Below are 14,398 nucleotides of genomic sequence, written 5' to 3'. Positions count from 1 at the left end.
ATGTGCATTATGCAATCAAATGTGAAATTCGTTGGCCCATATCATTTACATTTTACTCTTCGATATTATTGTGTTGAAAATTGAATATTTTTATGCACGAAAGCGTAAATTCAGATTATTCTCTGCACACACATTGTTGTGCACATAATGCTATACCTAATTTAACAATGTACATTTTGTAGGCAATAGGCAGTGTTGTACCTATTATATTATTATTAAGTTAAAACAGTATAATATGCGTTGTGTTGACATACCACCGACCTTGACACCGGTGCGCTTAGGTTTTTTCTTCCATGACACCGGACAAAAGAGGAAAACGGCACTATGCGCTCTGACTCATGTAAATTATTGATTCGTCGCGGTGGCGGCTGCGGCGGTGGTGGAGGGCGCGAACGGTCGTCGGCGCAGAGCGGGACGAAGTGGTGTGCTGTTGGTGGAGGAACAGCTATCGTCGGTTGTGGTGGAGTAGTGTGAGGAGGAGGAGTAGGAGAAGGAGGAGGAAGAGAGTCCGCCGCCGCCGCCGACATCGTTCTTGTAATGTAACGTTGTACGAGTGTATCGTGTATGGTGAGTCGTGAGTGCGTGCGTGTGCTACTTGATTTTTTTTTCGTTTTTTCTATGTCAGTGTATAGTTTCGCTTCTCCGCGTGCGTGTACGCTGTCCGATTTTACTGCCGAACGTCGGAATTGTGTTTTTCACGTGCAATCTGAGGGTTGTCATATACCGCGACCCTTGGGAATATATTTTTTTTAATATTAGGTAGTTTGTTATTTTTTTTTTTTCATGTACATTCTTTTGTAAACACCGTTATTATCCATGAGTTTTTAATAAATACACACAATCACGGTGAACTCCGTCTCGCGTCATCCGTCGTAGTTTTTTCCTCCCGTCCGTAACAACGCCCGCAGTGCCGAGAAAATGTCTTACAAGACGTCGTCGTCGGTCGTGGTCGCCGCCGCCTTTATCGCTCTGATCGTCCCATTCGTTTCCTGTTTCTCAACGTCTGACGGTAAGTTTAACGCGTTTATTACTTGACTTTGTCGACGTTTACGGCCGCTGCGTCGTTTGTTATTATGATATACCGTATACCAGCACGTATACCTTTTACCTATCGTAGTGTTACGATGGGTTCGTGTCGTTTGCACGGCTATATTATTGCCTCGTCTGGCCGCCCGGAAGGGAGTCGGTCAAGATCGGTGGCAGACCCGTCTGCGTAACGGGCGTCGGAAGTGCTTGCAAGTTGCAGTGAGAGAGAGAAAGAGAGAGACAAAGAGAGATTTCAATAAAATAACGATAATAAAATTAAAAAAAACGTGATTTACGTGCCGAAGCTTGGTCACGTAGGTGGGTGGCGGGCAGGTGGTGTGCCGCAGATTGGGAAAGAGATGCGCGGAGGCCGGTTGGAGTCTGTGGTGAGAGTGTAGGCCGCGAATCTGTGATAGTGTTGTTGATCGCAGCGACTGGGCCTCTGTTTTGGTTTATTTCATCTTCAATGGCGGCGTCTTGGTGTCGTATCTGTAGGTATCTTTTCGAGTTTTTCTGACACGTTTACCCACCCAATCATTTTATACGACAGATTGTTCGCTGTACACTTTATTTTATCACACAACCATTATATTTTATTACTTTTCCGATCAACTAAGACCCTCGGGTAAGCCTCTTGTATGTGTCAGTTGTTTAAACCGTCAACAATATTGGTGACTGTACAAAAAGATACCGACATTCCTGCATAATATTTTTGTTTAAGTACCTACTGAATACTGATAAAGTTAATACTGTCATAAAAAAAAACGGCATTGCCAATAGTTGTTTTCCTCATTGTGTTCTTCTTACAGTCTTACTATCCTGAGACTGGTATTTTGTCTCGGTGATAAGAGTTTTTTAATTCTTCAACGCAACATTACTATATTCTATGTAATTATTCAACTTCAACTGTGTACTCTGCTAGGCACTTAACTTACCACTTGTACACAATTTAAGTTATATTATCTTAAATCGTGCCGCTCAGTGATAAACTAGGTAATACGAGTTTATGAAATTTGTTTTGTTTGTTATCTAGGTTAGTTACCTACCTAGTAAATTTGATAAACAAAATATGTCGGCATATTTTGATAACTGATAATTAATTAAATTATCAAACTTAAGGGGATTCGATACCGTGATTTTCTGTTTTTGTCTAACACACACGCGACATGGAATTTTAGACTGGTTCTTTGCTAAACATACCAATTGATTTAATGAAGCGATAACAACTCTAAAAACAGATTTGAATTTTGACGTCAAGTTTTTTTGAAATCGACTCCCACATTTTCGATTTTTTGATTTTAACTTTTAAAAGAATTTGGGGGATAATATCAAAGATGTGGGAAAGTCGATTTCAAGTAGACTTGACGGCAAATTCAAATCTGTTTTCAGAATTCTTATCGCTTCACTAGTTCAATTGGAATGTTTGGCAAAAACACGTCTAAAATACTATGTTGCTCATGTGTTAGATAAAAACAGAAAATTCACGGTATCGAATCCCCTTAATAGGTATATTAATACAAAAATTAATAAAATATAATATATAGGTAGGTAGGTACTTATCTAATTAGGTAAGTATTTCTTATCCTTTTTTAAATTTTATTTTGAGCACTCCTACATTTTATTTTATTATTTAATCATATTATCCAGAATACCTCATATCCAGTGGCCTATATAGAAATCATTTTTGGGGTGGAATATAGTAGATAGAAACTAGCAAGTTATCTATTACTTCATGAGGTTACTGTCTACTATATATTTAACAGTTTCTATAAATATATTCATATTTGTTATTTTTCAACAGGCTATGAAATATTATAACTTATAATAGTACATTAGTACCTAATAAAATATATTGTTGTTCTATAGAAAAAGACTGTAATTTCGGGGGAGAAGGCTGCAGCCAACTAACCTATTTCTGAGAGTATTTCATCTTAGTACAAAACAAATCTATACAATATAGGTAGTATATCTGCTATAGGTACCTAGTTATATTTTAGATATTTTGTTATGTAAACGTTTTTATAAAAATATTGTGCCTCCAGAATGCACAATTTCAATTTTATCAAATTAAAAATATGGTTTGTTATTGAGGTTGTTACAGAACAAATTAAATACCTACCATTATGATTAAAATTAAAAAGAAAAAATTTTTTTAAGGATAATAAATCTTAACCAGATCGTTTAGGTAGGTACATATAATATATTGATAGATATGTCACGTAAAATAACTTAGGTATTTTATCTGTTTTATCGTTATCAAAAACAAATTGTTTATCAAATATTTGGAATTATTTCAAGATTAATTTGATTATTTATAACTCAAATGGTACTTACCAGGTATCTACAATTGGTCAAATAGTAAAATTATTAGTTAAATGTTGGACTCAATAAATGTATTTCTGTGCTAGGTGCTCCATTTATTTTAAGATTATTCAGTTAAAACATTTCGTTAATAAAATCCAGTTAAATTTTAGACAGTAAGCATTCATTTTTTTTTATTTAGATGGTTTAGAGAATATTTAAATTAGGTACCAAATACTTAATAAAAAACAAAAAAAAACCTTAAAGTAGGTAGGTATGTAGTTACTCATTAATTCAATATAGGTAGGTTAACTGAGTACTAATTGAGTATTGGAGAAAACAAATGCACTAATAAATGAATATATTAGTTGTCAGTTTAACAAATGTTTGTTTAACAAATAATGTACCACTCAATGTCGGTAACTTTTTGTTAAATTTTCTTTAGTAAATTAAACTTTTTAAATAGGTAAGTTCTAATAATAAACTATTTATGTTTAAACATATCATAATAATACCCATGTTCTTAAAGAATAAAACATTTTGAAGTGATTCTTTTTTAAACATTTCTTACTTGGGTAATATTAAGTATTATTTATTATTCAGATATTAATAGTAGGTAGGCAGTATGCACCTACCTAATAATCCTAATGTCTTGTAATATTAATTATAAGCACTTAAAACTTAATACTGATTGTATTGTTTAAAGATAGCCTTTCTTAAAATGTTAATAGCTTTAAAATGAAAAATGTTTTTAAAAATAATTAAATTAATGAATAAAGATAAAATAATTTTATTGTGACTACTTGTTCATATATCTTTTCTAATTTCACTAGGTAGTTCTTTTAAAAATAACAATTAAAATATATTTTATGCATTGCTAATTAGATAATGTTAAATGATAATTAATTATCTATTTTTCCCATCGATAATAAAAATGGAAAGGACTGAGGATAGGACATAGCGTCTTATCGGTAAAGATTGAAATTATACGACTTGAGGCCAAAAAAAGTATACCTATATTGATTATCTGACTATCTATATAGATATACTACAAATTCACTAGATTAAACTAAACTGGTGTAAAAAATAATGCACTAGGATGTTTGGACCCTATCATTTACATGGTTCATTATCCTGGTGCGGGATAGTGTGGGATAATTTTAAACCGGTCTAGTTTAGCGAATTTATAGATAATCATACGTATAAAAATGTAAGCTAACGGCCTCAATTTCTTATCTATGTTGTACCGCAAAACTAACACATAATGAATACGTTATGTCCTATCCATGTCTTTATTATCTATGATTATTCCACAAACCATATATTATTATCATTAGATATAATCAAGTATAAGCGAGGTATTACATTTCAATTAGGCAGGTTTATCATTAATCGTATACCTATTACTTATATTAAAAAAATAGTCTATTGATATTTGATTTCAGACATTTTAATTTTTAATATGAAAGACTGTTGCAGATGTTATTTTATTTTTTTTTATTGATCGTGAAACCTGGCAAGTTTAGCCATTAGCTGTTTGTTTTTGTTTGTTGGGGAGTAAGACGTGTGTGTAGTTTTGGCAGATTTTTTAGTGGGCACCCGTGGGTATCTGCCATGCCCGGGTGGGGGATGGCGGCACTTCTCTTCAGACACCGTGACTTAAGAAGAAAAATGCCGCCCGTGAACCGAGGTTTGAACCAGCGCTGGTGTGTGTCACAACCGACGCCTTAGACCGCTCGTCCCCCAGATGTTATTTTATAATAGTTGATAATAATACATTTAACTCCATTATTTGATAATAATCAGATTTGTTTTTCATAGTTTAAAATAACTTTTTTGATTTTCAGAAATCTTACCCAAATTGGTGATTGATGATAAACTTAGTGGATATCATGGCTTAGTAAAAGAAAATGAAACGCTTGTTGAAGTTGTTCCAGAAATTTATGCCATTGGTGATGTTTGTAATTTTAACATAGTTAACAAACATCATGGAGAAGCACCTTTTGAAGTAAGCGCAACTGTTCTAGAAATTGCTTAATTATTATAGCATCTATTAGACATATAAAATTAAAATAATTTTTTTATTATTAAGCAGATAATATTTGAATTTTTTCAAGTATTTCTTATAATTGTTTTATTTTTTAATTACATTTTGTAATTGTGTATAAATGTATTGTCATATTTAGTGGGCTTTAACTCTAGCTTTCAAACATTATACTAGAGTTTAAGTTAGGTAATTAATCTAATAATATTATAGGTTTTATTATAACTGTTCAAAATAAGACGATGACATGGCAGCGACTAGTTTTCGTTCCGCGACGATCAGACGCTGTCCCCACTACGACGACATGTCAGGCGCTGCCACGAAACTAAACCAAGACCATGCGTACAACTCAGCTGCCGGGTCATTGTCTTATTTTGAACAGAGTATATAAATATATAACATTTTAATTTGTTATTTAATTTTTTTTTTTTTAAATTAAAATAATAGGTATTTTGGTTTTACAAACATGTAAGTAAAATCAGAACCAAAACTTTAAAATAATTAAAATATTGGAAATTAATTAATATTTTAAAAAAATAAATTTTAAAATTATAAAATTATATGACTAAAATGTTTGAGCTATAAATTATATTTAATTCAGTTAAATTATTAAAGATTACAATCTAAAACATGTAAACATATACTCTGTATTATATAAAAGTAACCTTGGGTGGCGATCAGTTTTTATAGGGTTGTAGTCAAAACCACGCTCCTTGGCAAAGCATTTGTTGTTTTTTTTCATTTCTGATGACCGAGTATCGACTGTGGCTCTGTGCCACTAGCGATAGACAACCAATCTTATGAAAATACAAATTTGTGGATGTTGGAATAATAAAGCACCCTGTTTCATAGGAATGCTGGACTTAGTGCGTGCGTTAGCTATACTCATTATTGCCGCCGTGCGCAGAAACCTGCTTCCTGAGGTTACTTTTATATTATGAGACAAGTGTAAATTAAATATATGATTATACAAGTCAGAGGAAGTCTACCTAATCAATTTTGAAATTTATATTTATAATTTATGCATTCAAATTTAAATTTCAAATAATGTTTCAGTTTAAATTATTAAAATTCATTTTCAGATCATTCTTCGTCCAAATGGTTATGCTGAACTTCGAGCTCGCAAAACTTTAAATTGTGAGAAACGTAAAACATATAAATTTGAAATTGCTGCAGTTTCATGTTCTGGTTTGATATCGGATAAGTGAGTTCTGAGTATTTTTAATTTAATTATTTTTAATATTAATTTGTTTTTAAATATTATAGTGTTACTGTGCATATAACTGTGGTTGACATCAATGAATATGCTCCACTGTTCTTAGATGCATCTTATGTTAAAGATGTTGATGAAGGCCAGTTGTATGAAGAGATAATACGAGTAGAAGCCACAGACCGTGATTGCACTCCACGTTTTGGTGACATTTGCAAATATGACATACTTAATGATGATCAACCTTTCACTATTAACAATGAAGGTATAATTAATAAGTATATTAAAAAAAAATTAGTTATTTGTTGTTTTTTTTTTATTACTTACTAAATATTCTTTAAAAATATGTGTTTAAATTGCTTGTATGGTTAATTTCTTAGGAAGTATCAGAAATACTGAACCATTAGACTATGACAGAAGTCATAATTACATATTGTCAGTTGTTGCTTATGACTGTGGCATGAAGCAGTCTGCTCCTGTCATGGTCACTATTAAGGTGAACCGAATTTGTAAATTGGGTTGGAAAAGTGTGTATACCATATCAATCAATACTAAACTATATTTTTAATATACATTTATTAAGTATTTATATAATTGTTTAGGTATCCCAGAAGAAATTGATTACTATCCTACTTCCGGTCGTAAAGATTTGTTTCCTAATGCACAGTTAAGATTATGTGATGATCCATGCCACGTGAAAAATGTTAATGCTAAGCTGACTCTAGCAACATCGCATATTGGTAAAGGTTGTGACCGTGATACATACTCTGTTCAAAGCCAAAGAAAACTATGTGGTAAGTGGTAACCTGAAAGTATATAATATCTATTTACATAATTAATCTTTTAACAGTAATCACTCATTATCTTGAATAGTGTTACTTATTTGTAAAAAAATAAATAAGATACATCCAATTCTTATATCTTATATTGCCTTTATTATTTTGTACTTATTAGGAAACCATTATGGTCTATCAACTTTTGATTTTAATATGGATAATTTTATTTTTTATTTAATAATCTGAAGTCTATAACTGTTGTCCCAATAATGTGTGTGCTTTTGACTGATAACTAATAAATAATAATAAGAAATTAAATAATTAATTACATTTTTTTTTTTTTTTAATTTTTATAATCTTGTATAGGAGCAAGTGAAGAAAGTGTAGAACTTTTACCCGCTAATCATGTACCTTTATCTGCTGGAAACGCAATTAAACATGACGAAGGTCGTGAATCTGATCAGATGTATGAGTTTGATGGCAGTAGCACTGCTGTTGCTATACCCAATGATGTTCTTGACCATGGCTTATCATCGGCATTCACTATTTCTACATGGATGAAACATAAGCCTATGCCACACCAAGATAAGCATGTTAAAGAACACATTTTATGTTCTGCTGATGACCACAGTACGTTATTTATTTATTTATTTATTTTTTAGTTCCATCTTTGCTGACATTTTTTGTTTTTATTGATGTTTTTTAATTAGAAATGAATCGTCATCACTATGCTTGGTTTGTAAGAAATTGTCGTCTTATACTACTTTTAAGACGTGATTTTTCGCAAGGAGATTTGAATATCTTTAGACCAGCTGAATGGAGATGGAAAATTCCACAGGTTAATATTAACAATATAAATAATAATTAGTAGGCTTCTTCAACAATATATTTTTAAATATCAATATCGTTTTGTTTTGTGTAATATTGAATCATGTTATCGAAAAAAAAATGTAGGTATCGATATTCCAAATTATCGATATTTCGAACAAATTGTTTTTTAAATAATATTTAATATTAATAAATTATATTATACAAGTTCATTGGTGTTCAAATCAGTTGGTTTCTGGTAATCCAAAATTAAAAATTAATTTCAATTACGGTATATTACAATTATCATAATATCCAAAATCCAAATTTACTAAAAAAAAAAATTTGGGATATCGATATTGTTGAAGAAGCCTAATTATTAGTAATATGTGTGAATAAAGTGTAATTATTGCATAAATTATATTTTCAGGTATGTGACAATGAATGGCATCACTATGCTGTATCAGTACAATTTCCCAATGTACAATTATACATTGATGGAGTACTTTTTAAATCTGAAAACAAAAATCCTGAAGTTATTGATGATTGGCCTTTGCATCCAACTAAGGGTATTAATACTACTTTGACTGTTGGAGCCTGTTGGCAAGGTAAAATTAAATAGTCTTGTATTAGTATTTACTACTACTAATAATATAAATTATTAATAATAATAATAATATTTTATTATATTATTTTAGGTTCAGAAAATAAAATGAAACATCATCTTCGAGGATATTTGGCTGGCTTATCAGTACTTTTGCATCAACTTGAGAAACCTGAAGTACTCGCATGCTTACATAAATGTAAAGAAAGTCTAGAAGTTCCTGCAATGGAGTTGTTGGAACCTGGAATGGAACTGCTAACTAACAGTGGTAAGTGCCATTAATTACACACTTATAATATATAAGTAAGTCAATTAAAGAAAACATTTAATATTATTGTTTTTATGTATTTATTTTAGAGTTAACTGAATTATCAATTGAGGGTGATAACAAGACAAATTTGGAAGTATTAGTGAGGAAAATTGGTTATTCTAACAGCCGTGATTATCCAACTCCCGGTAGACGCAATCTTCACTTAACTACATCTCTTATGTAAGTTGAAATTTATTTTAGAATTTTTATTATTTTATTTTAATTTATAATTATTTTTATAAAGTTGTGATGGTGGTCGTGAAGTCAAGATGCCTCCTGCTGAAAGCTATATAATGGTCCACCGACCTCAACAACCTAATATTATCATTAACGGTACTAATACAGTACCTAGGGAATACCATGAATTTAGACAGGGTGTACAAGTTTTCCCTGATCTTGCCATTAGCATTGAGCCGGAAAGTTATGATTACGAATCTAAAAATCGTAAGTACTGACTTAATATTTTATTTTTGAAATAACTTCTAATGTTGTACTTTTATTTTATAGCTGAATTGACAAATGTATTAGAGCGTCGCGTCGATTCCTGTATAATATCTGTTTATCCTTCACTGAATCCTGACCATGAGACATTAACTATTCCCGCTGATATGTTGGCTAAATTCGGTATTTCAGCTAAAGTTTCAAAAGATGGTGTAGCTTTCAACAATGCTGATATTGTATTCCATTATCAAGAAGCTCTACGTGATGTCCATTACACCAACTTCAAGCCTGCGTACTACCTAAATCGTCAATTCAAATTGGTCTGTTCAGAAATGAATGGGAGGTTTTTGAGTAATGAATACATACAAACTGTGAGTTACATTGTTAAAACATTACTTGTTCACATATTTTTTTATCTAGTAATATCTTATTTAGATTTTGAAATTGATATTTTCAGTTGACTGTAGTCCATCCAAAATCTCCAACCATTGCTTACACTACTACTACATCACTTCCGACGACTACTCTGCCTGCTGCTTCATTAGTAGAAGAAAATGATGCTGAACCAAAACCAGCTCATGCTCAAGTTGTTCAACATTCCGTAGAAGCAAAACAGGCACAAACTATATTTGGAAATTACTTGGATGGATCTATTGATGAACGAGCACAGGCTATTGTTACTGGTGGTGGACATGCTGTTACAATTATCATTGTAGTGTGCGTTGGATTTTTAGTTTTAATGATTACATTAGGCATTGTGCGTATTAAGGCCGCTCACCAAAAAGCATCACAGGATGAAGTCCAGGACACAGAGATGGCTTGGGATGACTCGGCTCTTAATATTACCATAAACCCTATGGAGGTAAACTTCAACTGTTATTATCTGTCGATTACATTCATATTATAATATTATATTTTGTGTTACTTTTAGCAATTGGAATGTGATGGCAGTGGTGGTGCAGCTGGTGGCGCATTATCAGCTGGCAAACATAGGCATGCTGAAAATGAAGACGATTCTTCTGATGACAATATGAGTTATGATTATGATGATAGCTCAGATGATGGTGGTGGCAATGAAGAAGATGACGGTCTCCACAGAGGCTGTGCACCTCGTTTAGAATGGGATCATTCTACCATGTCTATCTAAGTCGTGTTTTATTATCAAAAATTCATGCGCACCAATACGACTTGCAGCACCTGTCCTTTTATAGGTTACATGGTGATTCTATTTTTTAATACTAAACAAAAATCACTCTTTTTTTGCATATCTTTCGAAAACGCTTGACTAACGCGCTTTAGAATATTTGAAATTCGTTTTTTAGACATACAAGTTTTAAATAAATTAAAGAGTGGGGCATTGTTGGGAGTCAATCAGACTTTTACTTAAGTTCAAATAACTTACACTATTATTTGTTTGCAAAGATATCAATTTATATATTATAATATACATGATTTAATGTATAATTATAATCTTGACACTGTTACCGCGCAACTTTCTTTATACTATTATGTGATTTTTTTTTATTAATTTTTACTTGTTTTATATTTTTTTCAGACATATCCTAAATTGTATTATTAACTAGCACTATCCCCACTCTTTCTTTAATTTAGTGTTCTTACATAAAATGTATACATATATATATATATAGAAAAAAAATTTTTTTTTTAAATGGAGAAGACTGTAAATAATGTAAAAAGAAAAAAAAATTAAAAGGCTAATATTCGCATTTTTAATGTGCCATTCGATCAATCAATATTATATGTTTAGTTTTATAGTTTTGAAAGCTTTCAAAAATCACAACCATTAACAAAAATGTTCTCCTTTTTACTCCGTAATTCATTCCAATGCACTCGCTTGTCGTCTTCTCAACACCTGAGCAGCCAACTTCTTGCCTATGTTCGTGTTTCCATTTATATATTTGATACCGTCCAAATAGGTTTCCTCGTGAATTTTTATTTTTTAAAGAACTGTGTTTTGCAGTTTAGTATTATTGGTTGTGCAATAAAGTACTTAAATATATTATAATAATAAAAACAACGTTAATGATGAAATTACTGTGCACCTTGTTACTTTGTCAGTGATATTTTTTTTTGTATCATCAAATTTATGTGACACAAATGTAAACTTGGTGAATATTTATACATTTTCTTACTATGGACAAATATCACCTTATCTTATACTAGTTAAAAAAGTGAACAAATTAATACATATTATATTATGATTTATATTGTTACATAATATATACATTTTATGTTTATTCTAATTTTTATTCAAAATAATAACCAATAAATTAATAACTACTAAATAAATAATGAAAAATAAATTATCATTACATTTAAATACATATTTAAAATCTAAAGATTATAATAAATGAATTAAAAGTATATAAGATTATTTTTATGTAAATTTAGAGTAAATTGTAAGATTATACACATACATTTTAAAAGTATTAATTATAACATCTTGCTTTGGTATATCATAAGTATATATTATTAACTAATTAGGGTGTAGGTAGTGATTGGTGGTATTATAATAATTATTATCCTTAATGATTTTTATTTAATAGTAAATGTATTATTATTTTTATTTTTTATCCTTTGTAATTAATGATTATTAGTAAAATTATAATTTATTCCTAATCAAAAAAAATTTTAAAAAATTGATGTGCAATAATTTGTTAAACATATTTTCTGTATTGTGTGTATTTTTAGATATTGCAATGTAACATTTTTTTTTTCTGCTAATATAAATAAATCACCTACACCTGTTATGACACCCATGTTAATTTGTTTTATACCTGTAACTTACAAGTACTCTACTGATCACTATGATAAGTATAACTGCTGTTACTAATTGTCGCTGTTCAGCTGCTCTCTATTGACAAAGTTACAAGAAACAAAAAAGGAAGCATACCCAGTTGTATTTTTCCTTATTTCTTTGTGTAATGTTTAACATCCCAAACAAGTTATCTGTACTACCTAATATAAAGGAAATAAATTGTAGTATATTATTAAATTTGATTGGTCGTCTAATTTATGTTGGCTGTACTTATGCAGAAATTTTAATGGTTTAATAATATTCCTCATGTATATATGTGGCTTGGGATTCAATTTAAACACATGTTTCTTATAAGGTATATTAAACCAACTATGTCAAGTGTAAAATCTGTTCCAAATATTACCAAGAAGATGAGCTTAATTTTACTTTAATAATTCATGCATAATTTGCTGATTTTTGCGATAATTTAAAATTAAATGAATAAAATATATTTGTTACTAGAAACCTCTGTGAAATTCGAATTTCCAAGTTTTTTGTGCTATATATAATATATATCACAAATGTGTTAAGCAAACTGCTCACCATATGGGTTCCCACCTGTGTAATACAGTAGTACAGTGTAAATGTGTAGGTATTACAAATTTAATTTTTACCAACTTTTTTTAAGCACCCACACAATTTTACATGTTAAATGCATTTTTAGGGAATTTTTTTATAGTTTTATTTTATAAATGCAAGGTTGGGCAATGTAATGATATTTTTAACTCAGTTAAGTTATGTTAATTTTTATTTTTTCAATTAAATTAAAAATTAAGTTAAACATTTTTAACACATCAATTAAGTTTAAAATTAAGTTGACAAACACCATTAACTTAACTTCAATTAATAAGTTAAGGGGGCTGGAGCTTGATTCATTTTTGGTCGAAAACATAGCTCACGACTTCAATCACTACGCCCAATTTAATGTTCTGATATTAATTTTGAAAGCAGATTTGAATTTATTGCTAAATTATCTATGCTTTCTTAATTAAGATATTTTATAAAATTATAAATTTTCTAAAATTAATTTGTGGTAGGTACATGGGTAGGTATCATATAAAATAGGTAGTAGGTACCTAAGTAAAATTCTAACAAAAAATGCTAATCAATCAATTAAAACATGTATATTATACAAATATTGACAATTTTTGAATAAAAAAAAATTCTAACAATGTAACTACATTAAAAAAATTATTGTATTATATAGTTTTATTATTTATCAAAGTTTGAATTTGCATATTTCATCATATTTCAGGAAAAGTACACATTTGTGGAGCAATTCTGAACGAAAACGGTCAGTCAGCCTATGATATTACAACTACCAAGTATATTTGATGATATTATTGTGAATAAAGTAATTTATATGTAAACTATTTACGTGCAGCCTTGTTTTCAATTGTCAATCCTTAGCTATAAAAGTTGAACATTTTATACATTTTTAACTACACAATAATTATTAAATTATAAATTTGATAAATTTTGTCAAAATTTGAACTTTAAATGCTTATAAAAAAAAAATTGTGCCTATGTATTTTTAATATTTTTCAACTGCTATTAGAACGATATATCAGGAGCCTTATATTAAATGTTCACGCTTTTTTACCCAACAAAAAATTTTTTATTGATATATATAGAAAAAAAAAACTAAAAAAATTGAAAACTGACAATGTCCGTAAACAGCTCAAAAAGAGTCAAAACATTTTCAAAATTTTATAGTGTATAGAAAATGCCAATATAAACATTAAGTCAAAATGTCATGTCCCTACGGTCATTTGTTTTAGAGTTACACCAAAAACCAAAATCGATTTTCTCAAAAACTGATTTTGCGTAAAAATTCCCGTTTTCCCTTAATTTTTCTTTTGTTTTTCACGTCGCGTTTGAATACTACTAGAAATTTTTGACTCCCCCAAAGTACCAACTAGATTCACTTTCCTATCAGAAAAGTTACTGTTGAAGAAAATCCAAGCACTTTTACTGTTCTAAAAGGTGATGACAGCCACAAAAAAAAATTAAAAAACACACATCATTGTAAAATAAATACATTCATCGCATCGCTCAGAA

At 30.0% G+C, this 14,398-nt stretch overlaps 1 protein-coding gene across 1 annotated transcript; it reads left to right on the top strand.

Annotated features, from left to right (window-relative positions):
* The first annotated feature begins 542 nt into the window (after positions 1-542).
* Positions 543-12,535, top strand: LOC132948498 (calsyntenin-1). Its single transcript, XM_061018989.1, has 15 exons — positions 543-1,009; positions 5,175-5,335; positions 6,454-6,575; positions 6,638-6,846; positions 6,962-7,108; positions 7,184-7,375; positions 7,724-7,987; positions 8,068-8,195; positions 8,595-8,772; positions 8,863-9,036; positions 9,126-9,258; positions 9,323-9,522; positions 9,586-9,890; positions 9,977-10,381; positions 10,451-12,535. The coding sequence occupies exons 1-15, from the start codon at positions 919-921 to the stop codon at positions 10,664-10,666; spliced, it is 2,925 nt and encodes a 974-aa protein (XP_060874972.1). The 5' UTR covers positions 543-918; the 3' UTR covers positions 10,667-12,535.
* Positions 12,536-14,398: the final 1,863 nt, after the last annotated feature.

The sequence above is a fragment of the Metopolophium dirhodum genome, chromosome 7, assembly GCF_019925205.1.
Source record: "Metopolophium dirhodum isolate CAU chromosome 7, ASM1992520v1, whole genome shotgun sequence".
NCBI classification, from domain to species: domain Eukaryota; kingdom Metazoa; phylum Arthropoda; class Insecta; order Hemiptera; family Aphididae; genus Metopolophium; species Metopolophium dirhodum.
Note: the sequence above shows the minus strand (reverse complement) of the source record. Positions and strands in the feature narration are given on the sequence as shown.

Bases quoted from the DNA above. Each gene is read 5' to 3' on its own strand.
- LOC132948498 (XM_061018989.1), top strand. From the start codon at position 919: ATGTCTTACAAGACGTCGTCGTCGGTCGTGGTCGCCGCCGCCTTTATC. The intron at 5,336-6,453 runs GTAAGCGCAACT...ATTCATTTTCAG, and splicing joins ATGGAGAAGCACCTTTTGAA to ATCATTCTTCGTCCAAATGG. The intron at 6,576-6,637 runs GTGAGTTCTGAG...TAAATATTATAG, and splicing joins TCTGGTTTGATATCGGATAA to TGTTACTGTGCATATAACTG.